Source organism: Mus musculus, chromosome 8, assembly GCF_000001635.26.
Source record: "Mus musculus strain C57BL/6J chromosome 8, GRCm38.p6 C57BL/6J".
Taxonomy (NCBI): domain Eukaryota; kingdom Metazoa; phylum Chordata; class Mammalia; order Rodentia; family Muridae; genus Mus; species Mus musculus.
The window spans coordinates 129,096,249-129,113,431 of NC_000074.6; the positions used below are offsets into that span (position 1 = coordinate 129,096,249).

At 38.2% G+C, this 17,183-nt stretch overlaps 1 protein-coding gene and 1 non-coding gene across 6 annotated transcripts in view; one reads left to right on the forward strand and one right to left on the reverse strand.

The window, feature by feature from the left end:
• Ccdc7b (coiled-coil domain containing 7B) overlaps positions 1 to 17,183 on the forward strand; it is a 116,622-nt gene that overhangs the window by 29,138 nt on the left and 70,301 nt on the right. For 4 of the 5 annotated variants that reach the window (NM_001369028.1, NM_001369029.1, XM_030243825.1 and 1 more), the window contains 3 exons: positions 13,652 to 13,672; positions 13,925 to 13,957; positions 14,609 to 14,757. The exons of the other annotated variant lie outside the window; for it this stretch is intronic. In NM_001369028.1, coding sequence (NP_001355957.1) covers positions 13,652 to 13,672; positions 13,925 to 13,957; positions 14,609 to 14,757 — 203 coding nt within the window. The remainder of the gene's footprint in view (positions 1 to 13,651; positions 13,673 to 13,924; positions 13,958 to 14,608; positions 14,758 to 17,183) is intronic. 5 annotated transcript variants of the gene reach the window in all.
• Gm22374 lies at positions 17,047 to 17,178 on the reverse strand. The gene has a single exon (XR_003947699.1). It is a non-coding gene; the product is annotated as a small nucleolar RNA SNORA17 (small nucleolar RNA).

Sequence of the window (17,183 nt, forward strand, 5' to 3'; positions counted from 1 at the left end):
CTAGCTGCATATGTATCAAAAGATGGCCTAGTAGGCCATTACTGGAAAGAGAGGCCTATTGGACTTACAAACTTTATATGCCCCAGTACAGGGGAACGCCAGGGCCAAAAAGGGGGAGTGGGTGGGTAGGGGAGTGGTTGGGTGGGTATGGGGACTTTTGGGATAGCATTGGAAATGTAAATGAAGTAAATACCTAATAAAAAAATAGAAAAAAAAAGAATCACACCAAGGTATTTTATATTATTTGTTACTATTGTGAAGGGTGTTGTTTCCTTAATTTTTTTCTCGGGCTATTTATCCTTTGTGTAGAGAAAGGCCATTGATTTGTTTGAGTTAATTTTATATCCAGCTACTGCGCTGAAGCTGTTTATTAGGTTTAGGAGTTCTCTGGTAGAATTTTTAGGGTCACTTATATATACTATCATATCATCTGCAAAAAGTGATATTTTGATTTCTTCCTTTCCAATTTGTATCCCCTTGATCTCCTTTTGTTGTCTAATTGCTCTGGCTAGGACTTCAAGTACTATATTGAATAGGTAGGGAGAAAGTGGGCAGCCTTTTCTACTCTCTGATTTTAGTGGGATTGCTTTGAGTTTCTCCCCATTTAATTTGATGTTGGCTACTGGTTTTCTGTATATTGCTTTTATTATGTTTAGGTATGGGCCTTGAATTCCTGATCTTTCCAAGACTTTTATCATGAAAGCATGTTGGATTTTGTCAAATGCTTTCTCAGCATCTAACAAGATGATCATGTGGTTTTTGTCTTTGAGTTTGTTTATATAGTGGATTATGTTGATGGATTTCCATATATTAAACCATCCCCGCATCCCTGTAATGGAGCCTACTTGGTCATGATGGATGATTGTTTTGATGTGTTCTTGGATTCAGTTAGCAAGAATTTTATTGAGCATTTTTGCATCGATATTCATAAGGGAAATTGGTCTCAAGTTCTCTATCTTTGTTGGGTCTTTATGTGGTTTAGGTATCAGAGTAATTGTGGCTTTATAATATGAATTGGGTAGAGTACCTTCTGTTTCTATTTTGTGGAATAGTTTGAGAAGAACTGGAATTAGGTCTTCTCCGAAGGTTTGATAGAACTCTGCACTAAACCCATCTGGTTCTGGGCTTTTTTTGGTTGGGATTCTATTAATGACTGCTTCTACTTCTTTAGGGGATATAGGACTGTTTAGGTCATTAATCTAATCCTGATTTAACTTCGGTACCTGGTATCTTGTTGTGTCTGGCCAGCAGACCACAACCTGGGTTCTAGCCTGGAAAGGCATTTTGGAAACCTGGAAGAGAAGAGGGGCTAGGTGGCGAGAGAAAAGAATGTAACCAAGACAGTTACTCTGATCAAGGCTCAAATTTTATTGTTGTGACACTAGTTATGAAGGAAGGGGGAGGGGACCCGATTCTCGCCGAATAATCTCTGGTCCAGCAGAAAGGTGCACGTGTGTGGCTCCGCAGGTTTCAGCAGTGGGCGTGGCAGAACGAATGAGCAGGAAGCTCCACCCCTGAGCAAGCAGGTTTCAGGCTAGGGGAGGGGAGACTACATCTCCTCCCTTTTATTAACAAAATTTAAAAAAAGAAAAAGCTGGCCTGAGGGGGGAAAAATTATCTATGCTCAATAGTTCTGCCTGAAATCTAGGGCTAAAGAAAAAACTTGCTTTCATGGGATTCCTTAACTTTTCTTATGGTAAACTGTATAAGGCTAAGACTGTCCTTTCTTATCTTAGTGAACAACTAACTGAAAAGCCTGGAGCTGTAGGCTCTGACTTTATAATGCTAATTAGTACTTGGTAGGTAACTTTCTAGTTGAATTTTAAGTAGGGCGTTGGAACTCTGGCTAAGTTTGACTGAACAAATGTGAAATACACTATAATAACACTAAGTTGATATTTCTCCGCTTTTTTGGATGATAGGTGGGAAACAGGGAGAAGGAGTTCGACCGGCTCTTGTAGTACAAGGCCAATTGGCTTTTTTATTTGGGTGGGAGGCAGTGAAGGGCTTGCCCTTTCAATAGTACGTCTCCAATCTCTCTCCCCCCTATAGATTAAGTTAAATAAGGCAACGCTTAACTGAGGTGATCAAATGATTTTTTTATCTGTAGATGAATGGGCTTTTAACCTTGGCTTGGGTGGACATGGACCCGATTTCTCTTGTGGGTATTGATAAGACCCACACATGTGGCTCTGGGTATCTTTTGGGGAGGCGAGGCAGAGCCGGAAAATATTTTTGATTTTTAACTAAAATATGATACCAACCTCTTTTAAACTGGGTTTATTTCACAGGAAACTCAGAAATGGTCAAGCCGGACCTTTTCTTGCAGTACCTCTGTACTAAGCGATGCCCATACTGAATTTGTACAATCACAAACCAGTATGCACAGTTTTGAGTGCTGTGCAGCTCTTAAAGGAGAATTATCAACCTCAGAATTAGCAAAGCCTAAGCAAGAATTATGTCGTTAGTAACACCACGATTTGTGGCTAAAATAGGAGCTGGAAGTCGTTTCTCCTCATCTCTGTTTTTTTCACAGCCTAAGGACACCTTGCAGTAACAGCAAGGGTGAAAAGCCAGAGGTCAGCTAAGGGACTAAGCCTGTCTATCAAAATAAAAACCAATCTTTATTAATATAGAAATATCTACTTTTTTAGTCCTCTTGGTAAACCTAATTTTTAACTCAGACTGAAAGCCACGTGTTGGATATGTCCTTGGAAAGGAGATAACAGCAGCCACCTGTATGCTCTAGGGGCGTGGGGATGTACATCCGCTGGTCCGCCTCGAAAATGTTGATTTACCTGCTTGAAAGACAAAATCTCGGACAGTGAGAAAGTAGGAAAGCAAAACTTTTTTGGGGGAACTCTAGGTACTTTATTTAAATGCAAATTGTAAAGCTGAGGCTAGTCTCCGGCCTCCTGTCGGGAGCTGGCTCAGAGAGTAGCTTTTTTTGGAGCCTGAGTCCTCAAGCCGACTTTTAAGCAAAAGAGGAATTTTAGTCCTCAAGGTGATACTTTAGAAGATTTAGAATCTGTGTTCATCTAACAAATTAATTTATCTGGCAGCCACTGCGCTCTATCTTTATCTCGTGAAAAAACACAAACTGAGTCCCTACCCCAAATTAGAACTGGATCTGGACCCTTTTATTCATTAGTCAGGGGGTCTTTCTATTTTACCAATGTATTAAGTGACCAATTGTTCTTTAATAGCTTTTTCTACTAGCTGTAAGGCCAGCAATCCTTCTGAGGTTAGGGATCTAGGGGAAGTGGGGGATGTGCTCTGAATTAACTTGCTAGGTAATTTAGAATATAGGAATCTCTAACGTTGGACTGAATATTAGGACCAGTCTAAGATTGAGTTAGAATGGCTGGTCACAGTGAAGAAAAGAGAAAAATCATTATGACTCTATTAAATGACTAATTTTACTAAGTCTGAATATACAGTCTCTGATGTACTATTGTCATAAAGTTAAAAGGCTAGAAGCTAGTCTAAACTGGAAAAATGACAAGTAAGGATGGATCTAAAACATGAATTTAATTTAGTTTTTTAGTCAATTTAATCAGGACATGAGTCAACTTACCTACCAGCTCGTCACACGAATTTACTAATATGCTTCTGTAGCGTTTTGTGGAGAAAACCTGTTTTTCCCTTTTCTAATAAGGTAGTTGTTTTAGGATTAATCTATAAGCCAATAAGTAGATCTCTTTAAGATACTATAAAGCATTTATTAAACTCTTTGACATTAAAATATTAAATTTTGAAAATAAAGGTAAGACTTCAATAGTGTGCATGGGAATGTACTAAATAGTATGCACGGGGATACAATTTCTCTCTTTTTTGTCTTTTAAGAAGTTAAAGTTTTAAAATTTTATAATACCTAAACTTTTGAATTAGTAACTAGTTGACAAAACATTTTAAATATATGGCTGTAAAGGGGCAGTGACTAATTGCACTTACAATCAATTTTCTTAAGGAGCAGTTGTAACTAGAAGGCTTGTAAAGTTATTAAGAGTCACATGTGTATAATTTATTTATTAACTAGAAATATGCATAAGCAATTGTAAATTTGAGAATTAATAGTATCTGAGGGATGAACAATTTAAGCAATTGCGAGCTTAGAGATATGGCATTGACTATTAATATATAAATTAAGGTTTGATTGTTCAGCATTTTAAAACACCATCTATAGCACACAACTAGATCATCTGTGCTGGAACAGGGGAAACTGTGTCTTAAGACTCCGCCCCACAGAAGTTAGTTGGGCCCACATGGGCCAACGATTGGCTGGGAGGATGAGAAAAATGACTTTACAATAATGTTTTCTTTTTGGCCAAAGAATTGTTTTGGGCATAACCAATTTTTAATTACCAATTAATAACAATTATAAAAGCTTTATTTTTTGTAGAAACTTTTGTAGTAAACTAAAACCCTAAGTAATAAAAGGATATTGTCTCTGAATCTTTTGGGTGAGCAAGGATTTAAGGTAAACTTTAAGAAGCATTAGTTAATAAAATACTTTTCACTTAAGAAACAATATACACTGAAAGATTAAAACTCTTGGCTTCTTGTATAGAAGCAGAAACAATAAAAATTTTTTTTACATAATGTAAAGTTACTTTAGCCATACCTAGAGGCAAAATTTTCTAGTGATTACAGTTCACTAGAAGCAAAACTCTTTGAATTTAAGCATTATTTTAAACATCTGAATAGATCTGTAACACTGTTAAAAAGAATTTCTCTTGAACACAGGGAAAAATCTTTTTCAGGCACTGTTTGTAAAACAAAAGAAAGGCCACAAGCTGCTCTGGGGCTGCCCAGAGCCCTGCATTGACTTAAACGTAAAATATCTTTTAATCTGAGCATCTTGGCCCTCCTGTAATAAGGACCGATTCTAGAGAAACAATATAACTGTCTACGCCTCTAAATTATGATACTCTTTCTTAAGATGACTTACAGTTAAAACGTTCTTAACAACTTTAGTGTTGTGAAAAAATTGCCCGTACTGCAGTTTCCTGCCAGGCAGTAACTATAACCAAACTGTTTGTCTAATCTATTTACAAAGACAAACATAATTAGATAACTCTGTCACAGTTTTGTATGAAGTGAGCTGTATGAGCGCTCTCATAAGATGATTACTCTTGTAATTATCTTAATTACAGTATACAGGTGAATTAAAGATCTTAAATTTGAAATCAAACTGCAAGCTGCAGTCAATGGAACAATAGCAGTTTTAACCATAATTTTTAAGTTTTTTGTGCAAGGTTAGGATAATACCTATAACTTTGGGAAAGCAAAACCCAAGTTTAAAACAATTTATTATCTTTAAAATCAATATTAGAAGCATTACTATCATATTACGAAGTTTGGATGTCAATTAATACCTATGAATACCTATTAAAGCAAGCTTTAATGCTTTAATAAAGAGACATTGCTTTAAATCTTATTTTAAATTTTACTATTTAGGATACGAACCACATTAATTATTACCTAAACTAGAAATATCTTTAGAGACCCAGCCTCTTGGGCTGCCTTATGCCATGTGTCGGAAGGACTCTAAACTTGAGTTATCAAATTTAACACTAACCATCTGTAGCAATGTAACAATTATTAATCTTAACCAACAACTTATGAGCTGATTGTGAAAACACTCAGAGCACATTACCAATAAAAAAGAACCAAATGAAGCAGTTACATTTAGACCAATCAGAGAATAATAATTTTTGTAGCTACAACCATAAAAATAAAAAACACTTTACCATTGTCAAACACATTAATCATGAACCATTTATTAGCTTTTTTACTCTGAAACTTAGAGGCTGTGCACTCGCCCTTATTTCCTAAAACGAACAGTTTTTCCAGCAGGGGCCCTCTCGCCACGTGTCTGATTCTTGGCTGAAACACGTGGCAGCTCTCGGCTTTGCAGATAAAGTTTTTTATACCATCTTTATTATCCAACACAAAACATAGAACATTCATTCATACAGACTGGACACGAACATACATGAATTGAACACGAGAACAGATTGGTGCACCGGACATTAGACAAGACACAAAAGGGAACAGAGTACTCCTGCTATAAGGCCCAGAGAGATATTTCTCTCTGCTTTTTGGGACATTTTCCTCCCTTATGATGCATTTTTTATTAACTGGGGCAATCCGCCTATTCCTTTTAATAAACCCTTTCTTTTCTCACACCTCATGTAGCTTCGGAGAGCTACGGCCTACCGCCTGATACCCAGCTCCTCACTGCTGAACCTAAGTGAACCAGCGCTCGGGTTTAACGCTGTCTCAGCTTAGCCCATACCTTCTCCGGTATGAATTTCCCTTATCCTTTATTTTATGGAGCTCTGAACCAGCAGCGTCTCTTCCAAAAATCCTTTGCCGTTTCTCAGCCCCACGTTGGGCGCCAATTGTTGTGTCTGGCCAGCAGACCACAACCTGGGTTCTAGCCTGGAAAGGCATTTTGGAAACCTGGAAGAGAAGAGGGGCTAGGTGGCGAGAGAAAAGAATGTAACCAAGACAGTTACTCTGATCAAGGCTCAAATTTTATTGTTGTGACACTAGTTATGAAGAAAAAAAGAGGGGACCCGATTCTCGCCGAATAATCTCTGGTCCAGTAGAAAGGTGCACGTGTGTGGCTCCACAGGTTTCAGCAGTGGGCATGGCAAAACGAATGAGCAGGAAGCTCCACCCCTGAGCAAGCAGGTTTCAGGCTAGGGGAGGGGAGACTACAGTATCTGTCTAGAAATTTGTCCATTTCGTCCAGGTTTTCCAGTTTGGTTGAGTATAGCCTTTTGTTGAAGGATCTGATGGTGTTTTGGATTTCCTCAGGATCTGTTATGTCTCCCTTTTCATTTCTGATTTTAATTAGGATACTGTCCCTGTGCCCTCTAGTTAGTCTGGCTAAGGCTTTATCTATCTTGTTGATTCTCTCAAAGAACCAGCTCCTGGTTTGGTTGATTCTTTGAATAGTTCTTTTTGTTTCCACTTGGTTAATTTCCCCCCTGAATTTGATTATTTCCTGCAGTCTACTCCTCTTGGGTGAATTTGCTTCCTTTTGTTAGAGCTTTTGGGTGTTCTGTCAAGGTGCTAGGGTGTGCTCTCTCTAGTTTCTTTTTGGAGGCACTCAGAGCTATGAGTTTTCCTCTTAGGAATGCTTTCATTGTGTCCCATAAGTTTGGGTATGTTGTGGCTTCATTTTCATTAAACTCTAAAAAGTCTTTAACTTCTTTCTTTATTTCTTCCTTGACCAAGGTATCATAGAGGAGAGTGTTGTTCAGTTTTAGGACTCCTCAGAGACCAGCTTTCTCTGTGATCCTTTAATTGTGGCCTCCTGTGAGCCTGAGATTCTGGGTGTGTCAGAGTTCTTGGCAGTTAAGCTCCTCTGAGACCCTGAAATACTGGTGTGACCTAGCTCCTGTTATCCTGGGATGCTGTTGTCCTAAGAACCTGGGTGTGTTACAGTGCCTGAAAATGTCTCCTTTGAAGACCATGGCTATGTCTGATCTGTTTGAAACCAAGGTAAACCAGAACTGGTCAAAAGGAACCTGAGCCTCTGGTCAGGAAGTACTCCCGTGTCCTTGTTCCTGCTGTCACAGGCCTGTCACAATTGAATTGGAACAGATGTGTGTTCCACTCACCAGTGATCCTAAGATCATGTGAAGAGTCCTCTAGGGACTGTGGAGGTGTCTGCCAACTCTGTGCCCAAGGTCGTCCTAAAACTTTCAATTTGTAACAACATAGATTTTGAAAGAAAAGTCTTAACGTGTTTAAATCATATCTTGAAATGCATATGTGTTTGTGTGTGTGTGTGTGTGTGTGTGTGTGTGTGTGTGTGTGTGTGTGTGTGTGTGTAAAATACATAAATTGAATTCAACGGTAATTGTTGAAAATTTTTTAAATGACTAATGAAAGTCTTTAAAATGAAGGAGTGTTAAGGGATAATATATTAAAGTTTTCAACTTAAAAAATGTTTTTTCTTTTCTATTTTTGGTGGATTAGTGGGACAAAAGAAATGGAGAGTAAGCCTGGAACGGATGGTAAGCAGGTGTAATGGGGTATATTATATGAAATTCCCAAATAATTAATAAAAATATCTTGGGGAAAATAATAATTACTAATATTGGTTGAAATTCAGATAACTATTAAAGTAACCACTTCAGAGCAGAAAAGTGGGGGAGGTTTACCATATTTACTGAAGGGGCCTATTCATCCCATTTTGTCTCCACTCAGGAACTAGGCCATATGCCATCTGTTCCAGCAGCAGTCCCCAAAGTCCAGGAGCAAGACAATAAAATTCCCCACCTGAGGAAGAGCCTGATGATAGCCACATGAATGGGAGATATTTTATCTCAGGGTAGACCATCTATCCTGGACAGCATGTTCTGTGGTTAATTATTCATGAAGCAGGAAGGCAGCCCATCTTGGGCATCTTGGTATCACCCATCAGTGAGATTTTAGATTATCTAATCCTAATAATGTAATAATAAAATGTTTACCTGTCTTAAGTCTAAGTCACTTTGCTTTTGGATGACCTGCCTTTCTGAGTTGTTCTGAGTCTAGAAGCTGCTGTCTCAGGCATTTAGCACCTCATAGTAAAACAGCCTTTGTTCTATCTCTGCAGGAACTGTACAGCTCTAACTCCCAGACTGCTAGTTGAAGTCTCAGAAAGATAAAAGAGGAGGGAAGCCTGTCTCTGTATTTTGTCCTTAGCACTTATACTTCTCTCAGAGTGCATGATCACATGGCAAAAAGTTTACTATAAATTTGCACATAAATTCAGGTCGTAAATTGAACAACAGAGAATATGTACATGTGTATCCACTAAGAGTAATTACCTAGCTAAGCATTCATCGTCTGTCACTAGCTCTACAGGTTTATGGAGAGTTAAAGACCATAACTAAGTTATCCCTGAAGTTTTGTATAGATAAACCCAGTCCATATCTTATCTTCTGTCCTTCTACCTGTAGTAAGCCCTTACTTCTCTTTTTATGATCTTTGGTTAATGGTCTTACAAATTCTTGAAGTATATTCTAAGTTTTAGATTCCTGTTAGCTGTCTCAGAAGCAATTAACTCATGACACTTGAAGACTGGCAGAGTTGCTATCACAGTTTAACAGAAAGAATTTAATACTAGTCTTATTATTTAAAACAGGCCTCAGTGTCTTTGCATGGGTCACCATTTTGAAGCGGTGGTGATCCCTGAATGCTGGTTGTTTCTGTAGAATAAATGCTCTATTGTTCTTACATGGTATTTGAATATGGGGTCCTCCTTCAGCAATTCTCAAACCTTAACAATACAATGCTGTGAGTCCTCCACCTCAGAGTAACTCAAAGCATTTCATCATTGTGACAGGAAAGCTGGATGCTTCCACATACCCCAGGCAACTCATTTGCATCTTTTACCCACAAAGTCTTCTTTTTATATTCAGTGCTTTGCCACCACTATTTCTTTAAAGAGTCAGAGATGAAAGTTAAATGAAGTATAATGTACAAGAACTCTGATTCCTTTTTCCCCTTTCTTTGTTTTTCCTCTTTTAGTGAAAATAGATTATTTTCTTGTACAATTATCCTGATTACAGTTTATGCAGTCTCTATTCATCACAGTTTCTCCCCACTTCCCATTCCCAATAGATGCATTCCCTTTCTGTTTCTCATTTCTAAGAGATAACATCAGAACATATAAATAAAATAAAATAAAATAAAATAAAATAAAATAAAATAAAATAAAATAAAACCCATCACATTGAAGTTGAACAAGGTAAATCAACAAAAGGAAAAGCATCAGAGAGAAGGCACAAAAATCAGAGAGCCACTTGTTCACATACTCAGGAGTCTAATAAAAAATAATAAACAGAAAGTTATGATATATATGCAACAGACCTGGTGGAATCCTGTGTAGGCCCTGTGCCTGCTGCTTCAGTCTATGTGAATTCATATGACCCTTGCCTATTGATTCAGAGGGCCTTGTTCTCCTGGTATTCTCTAACCCCTCTGGCTCTTACACTTTTTACACCTCTTCTTCTGTGGGGTTTCCTGAGCTCTGAGGGGAGGGATTTAATGAAAACACTATATTTAAAACTGTTGTCACTGCAATTTAAAAACAACTAAGACAGAAGTTGGTGTCAGGAAGTATATGGTATTTTGAGGGAAAGTGGAAGATTTATTGGACTTTGGACTCAGAACACAGTTGAATGCTGAAAGTGGAGTTTAATGGGCAAATTAGAAGCTTGGAAGACTGAGATCCACACAGACTGTGGTAGCCCTGCTCAAGTGGTTTCAGAGAGAAACAATCTTAGCCACTGGATTAGAGACCATTCCTGTGATATTTTAGCAAAGAATGAGGCTGTTTTCTGCCCATGTGCTGAGAATTTCTCTGAGGCTATGCTAAAATTCTCTAATGGAGGAGGTTTCAAGACACCCTACTATTGAATCTACCTCATGCTAACTAGTAATCCCTCTTATGAAGGTATAAAAGAAAAGGAGCAAATAAGGCAGAAAACAATGCAAAATGTAAAGTTTTAAGAAAAAAAAATGCACCAGAAAATTTAATTTGAGAGTCAAGGTCTCTACTGAAAGAGATAAGGAGATTGAAAATAGGCCTGAGGAGCTCTCTGGGCAAGACCCTACCTAGCTAACCTTCCTTTCTGCAGTGAAAGAAAAAAAAGTTTAAGACCTTTTCTGCTCCTAAAAAGCAGCAGACATAGCTGCTGCAAATGTGACTCAAGGGACCAGACTCTATCTGAACTTGACAGCATCACCCACTGTTGTTCTGGCTTTAAAGTCATGGAGAATGCATGAGTAAAGTTGTGTAGACTCTTACTTCATGGTTAAGGAAAACTGCTGAAGCTGAAGCTGTATGGTATGGAAGGGCAGTCCTTGTATAAAGGCCATGAAAGGGCAAGAGGCTTCAAGAGTCTACTGTATGAATGAAAGTGAAGCCTGGATTGTGGTGGAGACCCCAAGATGTTAAAGGTGTCAGAGCCCTGGGCTGTCTGCCAAGGAGAGCTATAGTGTGGATTGTAACATCACAAGAGAGAGACATATATCTTGGAGGAAGCAGAGCTATAATTCTGGAACTAGCTAAGCCCACTGACCTCAGACTCAGCTCAGCTACAGGATTTGGACTGTGCCAGCCTTGTTTCTGTCTTGCTTTGATCGAGTGTTTCCTCACTGTGACTGGATTCCTTCCTTTTGGAATGGTAGTGTATATTTTGCTCCATTGTATGTCGAAAGTATTTTGATTTTACAATTAAGTGATTGACCTTAGTCTCACAACAGATTCTGAGGTTTTTTTTTTTTTTTTTTTTTTTTTAGATATTTTCTTTATTTACATTTCAAATGATATCCCCTTTCCTGGTTTCCCCTCCAAAAGCCCCCTATCCCTCCCCACCTCCCACTGCTCACCAACCCACCCACTCCCACTTCCTGGCCCTGCCATTCCCCTACACTGGGGCATAGAGCCTTCATAGGACCAAGGGTCTCTTCTCCCATTGATGAATGACTAGGCCATCCTCTGCTACATATGCAGCTGGAGCCATGAGTCCAGCCATGTGTACTTTTTGGTTGGTGGTTTAGTACCTGGGACCTCGCCGGGGGAGGGGGGGGTACTGGTTAGTTCATATTGTTGTTCTTTCCTAAGGGGCTGCAAACCCCTTCAGCTCCTTGGGTCCTTTCTCTAGCTCCTTCATTTGGTGACCCTTTGCTCAGTCCAATAGTTGGCTATGAGCATTCACTTCTGTATTTGTCAGGCACTGGCAGAAACTCTCAGGAGACAGCCACATCAGGCTCCCTTCAGCAAACACTTGTTGGCATCCACAATAGTGTATGGGCTTGGTGACTGTACATTGGATGAATCCCTAGGTGGGGCAGTCTCTGGATGGTCATTCCCTCAGTCTCTGCTCCACACTTTCTCTCTGTAACTTTTTCCATGGGTATTTTTCCTCCAATCTAAGAAGGATCGAAACATTCACACTTTGCTCTTCCTTCTTGAGTTTCATGTGGTTTGTGAATTGTATCTTGGGCATTCCAAACTTCTGGGCTAATATTTACTTATCAGTGAGTGCATATCATGTGTATTCTTTTGTGATTGGGTTACCTCACTCACGATAATATTCCCCAGATCCATCCATTTGCCTAGGAATTGCATAAATTCATTGTTTTTAATAGCTGAGTAGTATTCCACTGTGTAAATGTACCACATTGTCTGTATCCATTCTTCTGCTCACAGTTGATTCTGAATGGTGGTCTTTCAAACAGTGTTGAGATTGAAAAATTAATGCACATTGCATTATGGTATGGTCACACATCCTTGAGGGTCATGAAGTAGATTTTGATGGTTTGAATAAAAGTTGCTCCCATAAAGGCCATGATTAAAAAGTTGGTTCCCAGTTGGTGGAACTGTTTGGGAGGTATGGCCCATTGGAGAAAATATGTCACAGGGGTGGCTTTGAAACTTAAAAAATTCAGTACATTCCTAGTGTGCTTTCTCTTCGTGTTGCTTTCAGATTAAGATGTGAGCCCTAGAGCTGTTCCTGACATAATGCCTTTGTTCCATCATCATGGACTCTAACCCTTTCTTTGATAAGTTGCCTTCTTCATGATGTTTTGTCACACAATGTGATAGTAATTAGGATAAACATGCAATCCTCTCTTCAAGAAGCATACAATTGCTTTAAGCCTTAGCTCCATTAAACACAATTCAGCTCAACTCAGACTTCAGCATGAAAAGCACTCACTTAAATCACCAGCTAATTGTTGGCCCCACTAATATCTGATTTAGTAGCCTAGGGAAGGAAGAAGTAAAAGTATCTTTTTGTAAACGGTACAATCTTATATAATAAAGACCCTATACATTCCACCAAAAAACCTCCACTGGCAAATAGAAACCTCTAGTCAGTAAAATCAATGGACATAAAATTTAGACACAAAAATCAGTAGCCTTATTGTATACAATTGACAAACATGCTTAGAAAAAAAAAACAGGAAAACAATATTTACAATGACCTCAAAAAATAAACTGTCTTGGAATAAATCATTAACTTTTTATACTAACAGAACAGAGAAAGTTATAAATCAAGCATTTTTCAAATACTCTTCTGGAAACATCAAGTAGGCAGATTATGACATAGTGGGGAAATCTCTACTGTAGCCCAATTTATGGATCTTGTCTGTATATTGCAAACTGTTTGATCTAATAATCACAAAAATATTGGGTCACACAGAGGTCAACAATAAATGGCTATTTGGAGGCTGAGATAGCCCAAGGTGGTTTTCCTCTGAAATTGTACATATCCCCTATTTTTTGTGTTTGAATCAGTTAATCGCCTTTTGTAGAACATACAGCAAAGGCTTGGCTCTCTTTTGGAAACTTTTAATATTTTATGAACAATATATTAGATGTTAATAATTTAGGAGTTTTCCAAAATAGTCCTATGGAGTGCAAAGTTATTTTTTTTATTCTAGATGTAATTGCATATTCAAAATGGACTAAGCATCATAACCACAAAGTTATTATAACTTTGGAACTACAGATTTATATTTGCTTTAGCAATATAAATCATAGTAATTTTAGCAAATTTATCATTGATAATTATAAATGTTTCATGATACTTATTTTATCTTTAAATATACTTTCTAAAACTTTGTTTTCCAGATTTTGGAGTCTCTTTTCAAGGTATGTTTTTCATTGCAGCTTAAAGTAACTAAAATTAAAGAGAAGAATGCATATTAAGCAAAGATAATCTAGGTCTTGAAATTACAGTATTCCCTGATTGCTGCTAGATATTTTTAAGTTTATCTTGCAGTTGTATGTTACACTACCCCCTTCTGAGCCCTGTGATGATGCGTGTGAGTCAGGAATGGTGCTTGGTAGATACAGGGCACAGACACATATGTATTAACTTTCTCTTCATTTTTTTTCATGAAGTGGTTTCAGCAGCAAGTCAACCAAATAGAGGAGGTAAAATATAACTTCTTAACTGTTAATTATATTAGTAAGTATTGACCCATTTGAAATCAGTTTGAAGTATGTATAAGTCAAATGTTTCAATAACCATTGATTATAAAGTAATATTTTGATTTAGGTTGAAAAATAATCAGTTTGTAGCAAAATGTCTATCAGTAATTTGAAAATGAGTTTTCTGTATGAGTCCAGTAAAGAACAAATTTATTGAATCATTTTTTCTCCTAAAGAATAATGTAAATTTCACTCACTTTCTTTTTCTAATTTACATAAAATTAGTGAGAATTTATCAACTTAAAATTTCTCCTATATTTAAAAATTATCCATAATATAAGCAGACATAAAATTTTATTGATTTTTTCCAAAATTTATACTGTTCTTTAATGATTTTCTTTGTATTTTCAAATACTTTAAAAATTAGACTGAGAATAACACGTCTCTGTCTTCAAGGACTTTCAATTCTGCTTTGGGAGAGAATATATGTATTCCTTTAAGCATGAAAGAATAGTTTCCAAGTAAGCTTCAGGGATTATTCAGAATTTTTCTGATTTAATAAACTTATTCTAATTGATAAAGAAAATAATGAAATGCTCTTAAGACATGAGATCAAAAAGGGTATTTAGTAACTGGCTAATTTTGTTACTTTAGATAGGTAAAGATAGTTTACAAAAAGATCGTCCATCAGATGTTAAATTCGTCAAAAAGAACATTACACAAATTGCAAGGCTCATGCATAAAATTGAACATATTAGAGGTCGCCTAAGAGAGCGTAATTTGTCCACACAGTCTAAAAAAATGTAAGTGAATTATAAAAATTAATTGAATTAAAATCAGATGTAAGCTAAGTCAATGTTATTACTTTACAAAGAACTTCTTTTTTATTTATTTTTATTAGGTATTTTCCTCATTTACATTTCCAATGCTATCCCAAAAGTCCCCCATACCCTCCCCCCACTCCCCTACCCACCCACTCCCACTTTTACAAAGAACTTCTTAATGATATCTGAATGCTTAGATACTTTTTTCTGATTTAAAGCTTTCATAGTCTGAGATGGTGTTATTTGGAGCAGTGGACATTAGTCACATGTGGCTATTCAAATTCAATTTAGTAAAACAAATTGGCTTCTGGGTCATATTAAAGACATTTTAAGTACTCAATAGCCATACATAGCTATTATTTAAAACTTCTGTTGAGTAGTCCTATCTTTAAAACATCTAGATTGTAATCGTGTTTCTGAATGCTTCTGAAATAAATTTTAACGAAAATAGAACTACATCACATCCCAATTTCCTCCCTCCAGCCCATCCCAGCAGTCCTCCCATCCCCCCTCAAGTTAATAGCCTCTTTTCCTTTATTATTGTTACATACATACATATGTGTATATATAAGTATGCACAAATACATAATTACAACAGGCTGAGTTTGTTTTTGTTGTTTGTCTATACATAGTTTCAGGGCTGACTGTTTCTTACAAGAGCTAACAAAGGGGGTTCATCTCTTCTCCAAGCAGTCAATAATTATAATTCTTTGTCTAGGTGTGGGACCCTGCAAAAATTTCTGCCTTCCACATTAGCGTGTTCATTGTTACGCCATTTTCTCCAATCTTGCTTATGCGGCCATTTCTATAATTCACTATGTACTTCCAAGAATTATGGCTCTTGCAATCTTTCCACCCCCTTTTCTGAGATGTTCTTTAAGCAACTGATGCAAGAACTGTGATGTAGATGTGTCTGTTGGAGCTAGGCTTCCCATGATCTGTTGATCTATGCATTTTGTCCACTTGTGGATTACTGTGATGGTTTCCATTTGCTATAAAAAGAGGCTTCTTTGATGAGAAGTGTAGTTATACTTATCTACAAGAATAAGGATAAGATTTAGAATGTTACTATGTTATAACCTATTATGCAAGTTTAATAAATTTCTGATGGTATAGTTTCTTTTAAAAAAAATGTATTAGTTCTTTGTGAATTTCACATTATGCATGCCAATCCCACTCATCTCCCACTTCCCTCATACCTGCTCTGGACCCTTTAGCCTCCTTCCCAACAGAAAAGAAAAAAAAATCTCCTGGAAGCTAAAGTGTGTCACACTGTGTTCCTCAGCACACCATTTCCTCTACATTTCTTTGCTTACAAATGTTCACTGTAGTAAGTCATTTGGTCTGGTATGAGGCCTCTGACATTTGGTACAATCAATACTGGAACCTTAATGCTCCCATGCACACAAGAGCCCACCCATGCTTCTGTTACTAAAGTCAGCTCTACCTGTGCTGCCCAGGAGAGTTGCAGGGCCTAATCTCCAGAGCACTGCAGCAGGTAAGGGACAGAGATTGCCCTCCTGCTCTCATGACCACAAGGTCACCTCTCCTACAATGCCTAGGCAAGGGGTGAGGCCAATTCTGCACAACCCTCAGACATCAAAATATCCCCAGACTGAAGTCTGAAGATCAGGAATATCCACCTGCTGCTATAGGGACATGGTCCCAGATTGGTACCTAGTAGCAGCACAAACCAAGACTCCACCATGGTCCCAGCTACTCAAATTAGGCTGTTCTTCACTACCCTCAAGTCTCCAGTTATGCCTCTTTTTTTGTGCCCATATACTTCTGTTTCTCTTTTTCTTCCATTTCTCCACCACTAACTTGTTCCTCTTAGTGGTGTACTCATGGTCTCTTAGTGTCTGAAGTAGTCTCAGGAGTGATCTAAGAAATGCTATATCCAACATGTCCATTATGACTCTAGTCAGGGTTGTCCTCTTGGGCATAGGCTGCCTCCCACAGTCTATGCAATGCCAGACTGGTGCTCATCTCAGGCAAGCTCCCTGTCCGAGCCCCCATGGCACTGGGCTGATGATTATTTTGGGCTTGCCCTTCAATTGGGCCACCCCTCAACAGGCCTACCCACATGGCCCATGTGGGGGTTGTCTCTCTTGGGCTCACTTTGCTAGTCCCAGCCAGGGCTCTTCTAGTCTCTGACTCAATCCTCACTCTGGAAGGCATGCACATGAGCATCTGGATTGGTGGTCATCTTAGGCTAGCTCCCTGTCTGGGATCCCTGGTGCCGGACTGAGCTCACCCTTTCCAGGGAGTGTTGAGCTACTAATCATTCACTTGTCTACAGGTCAGAACACTGAGCATAGACATAGCCTCTCTCCTCTCTGCCATCTAATGATGCACGTGTGACATAGCAGCCGCACCTGCAACTCCTCCAGTGGCAGGCATAG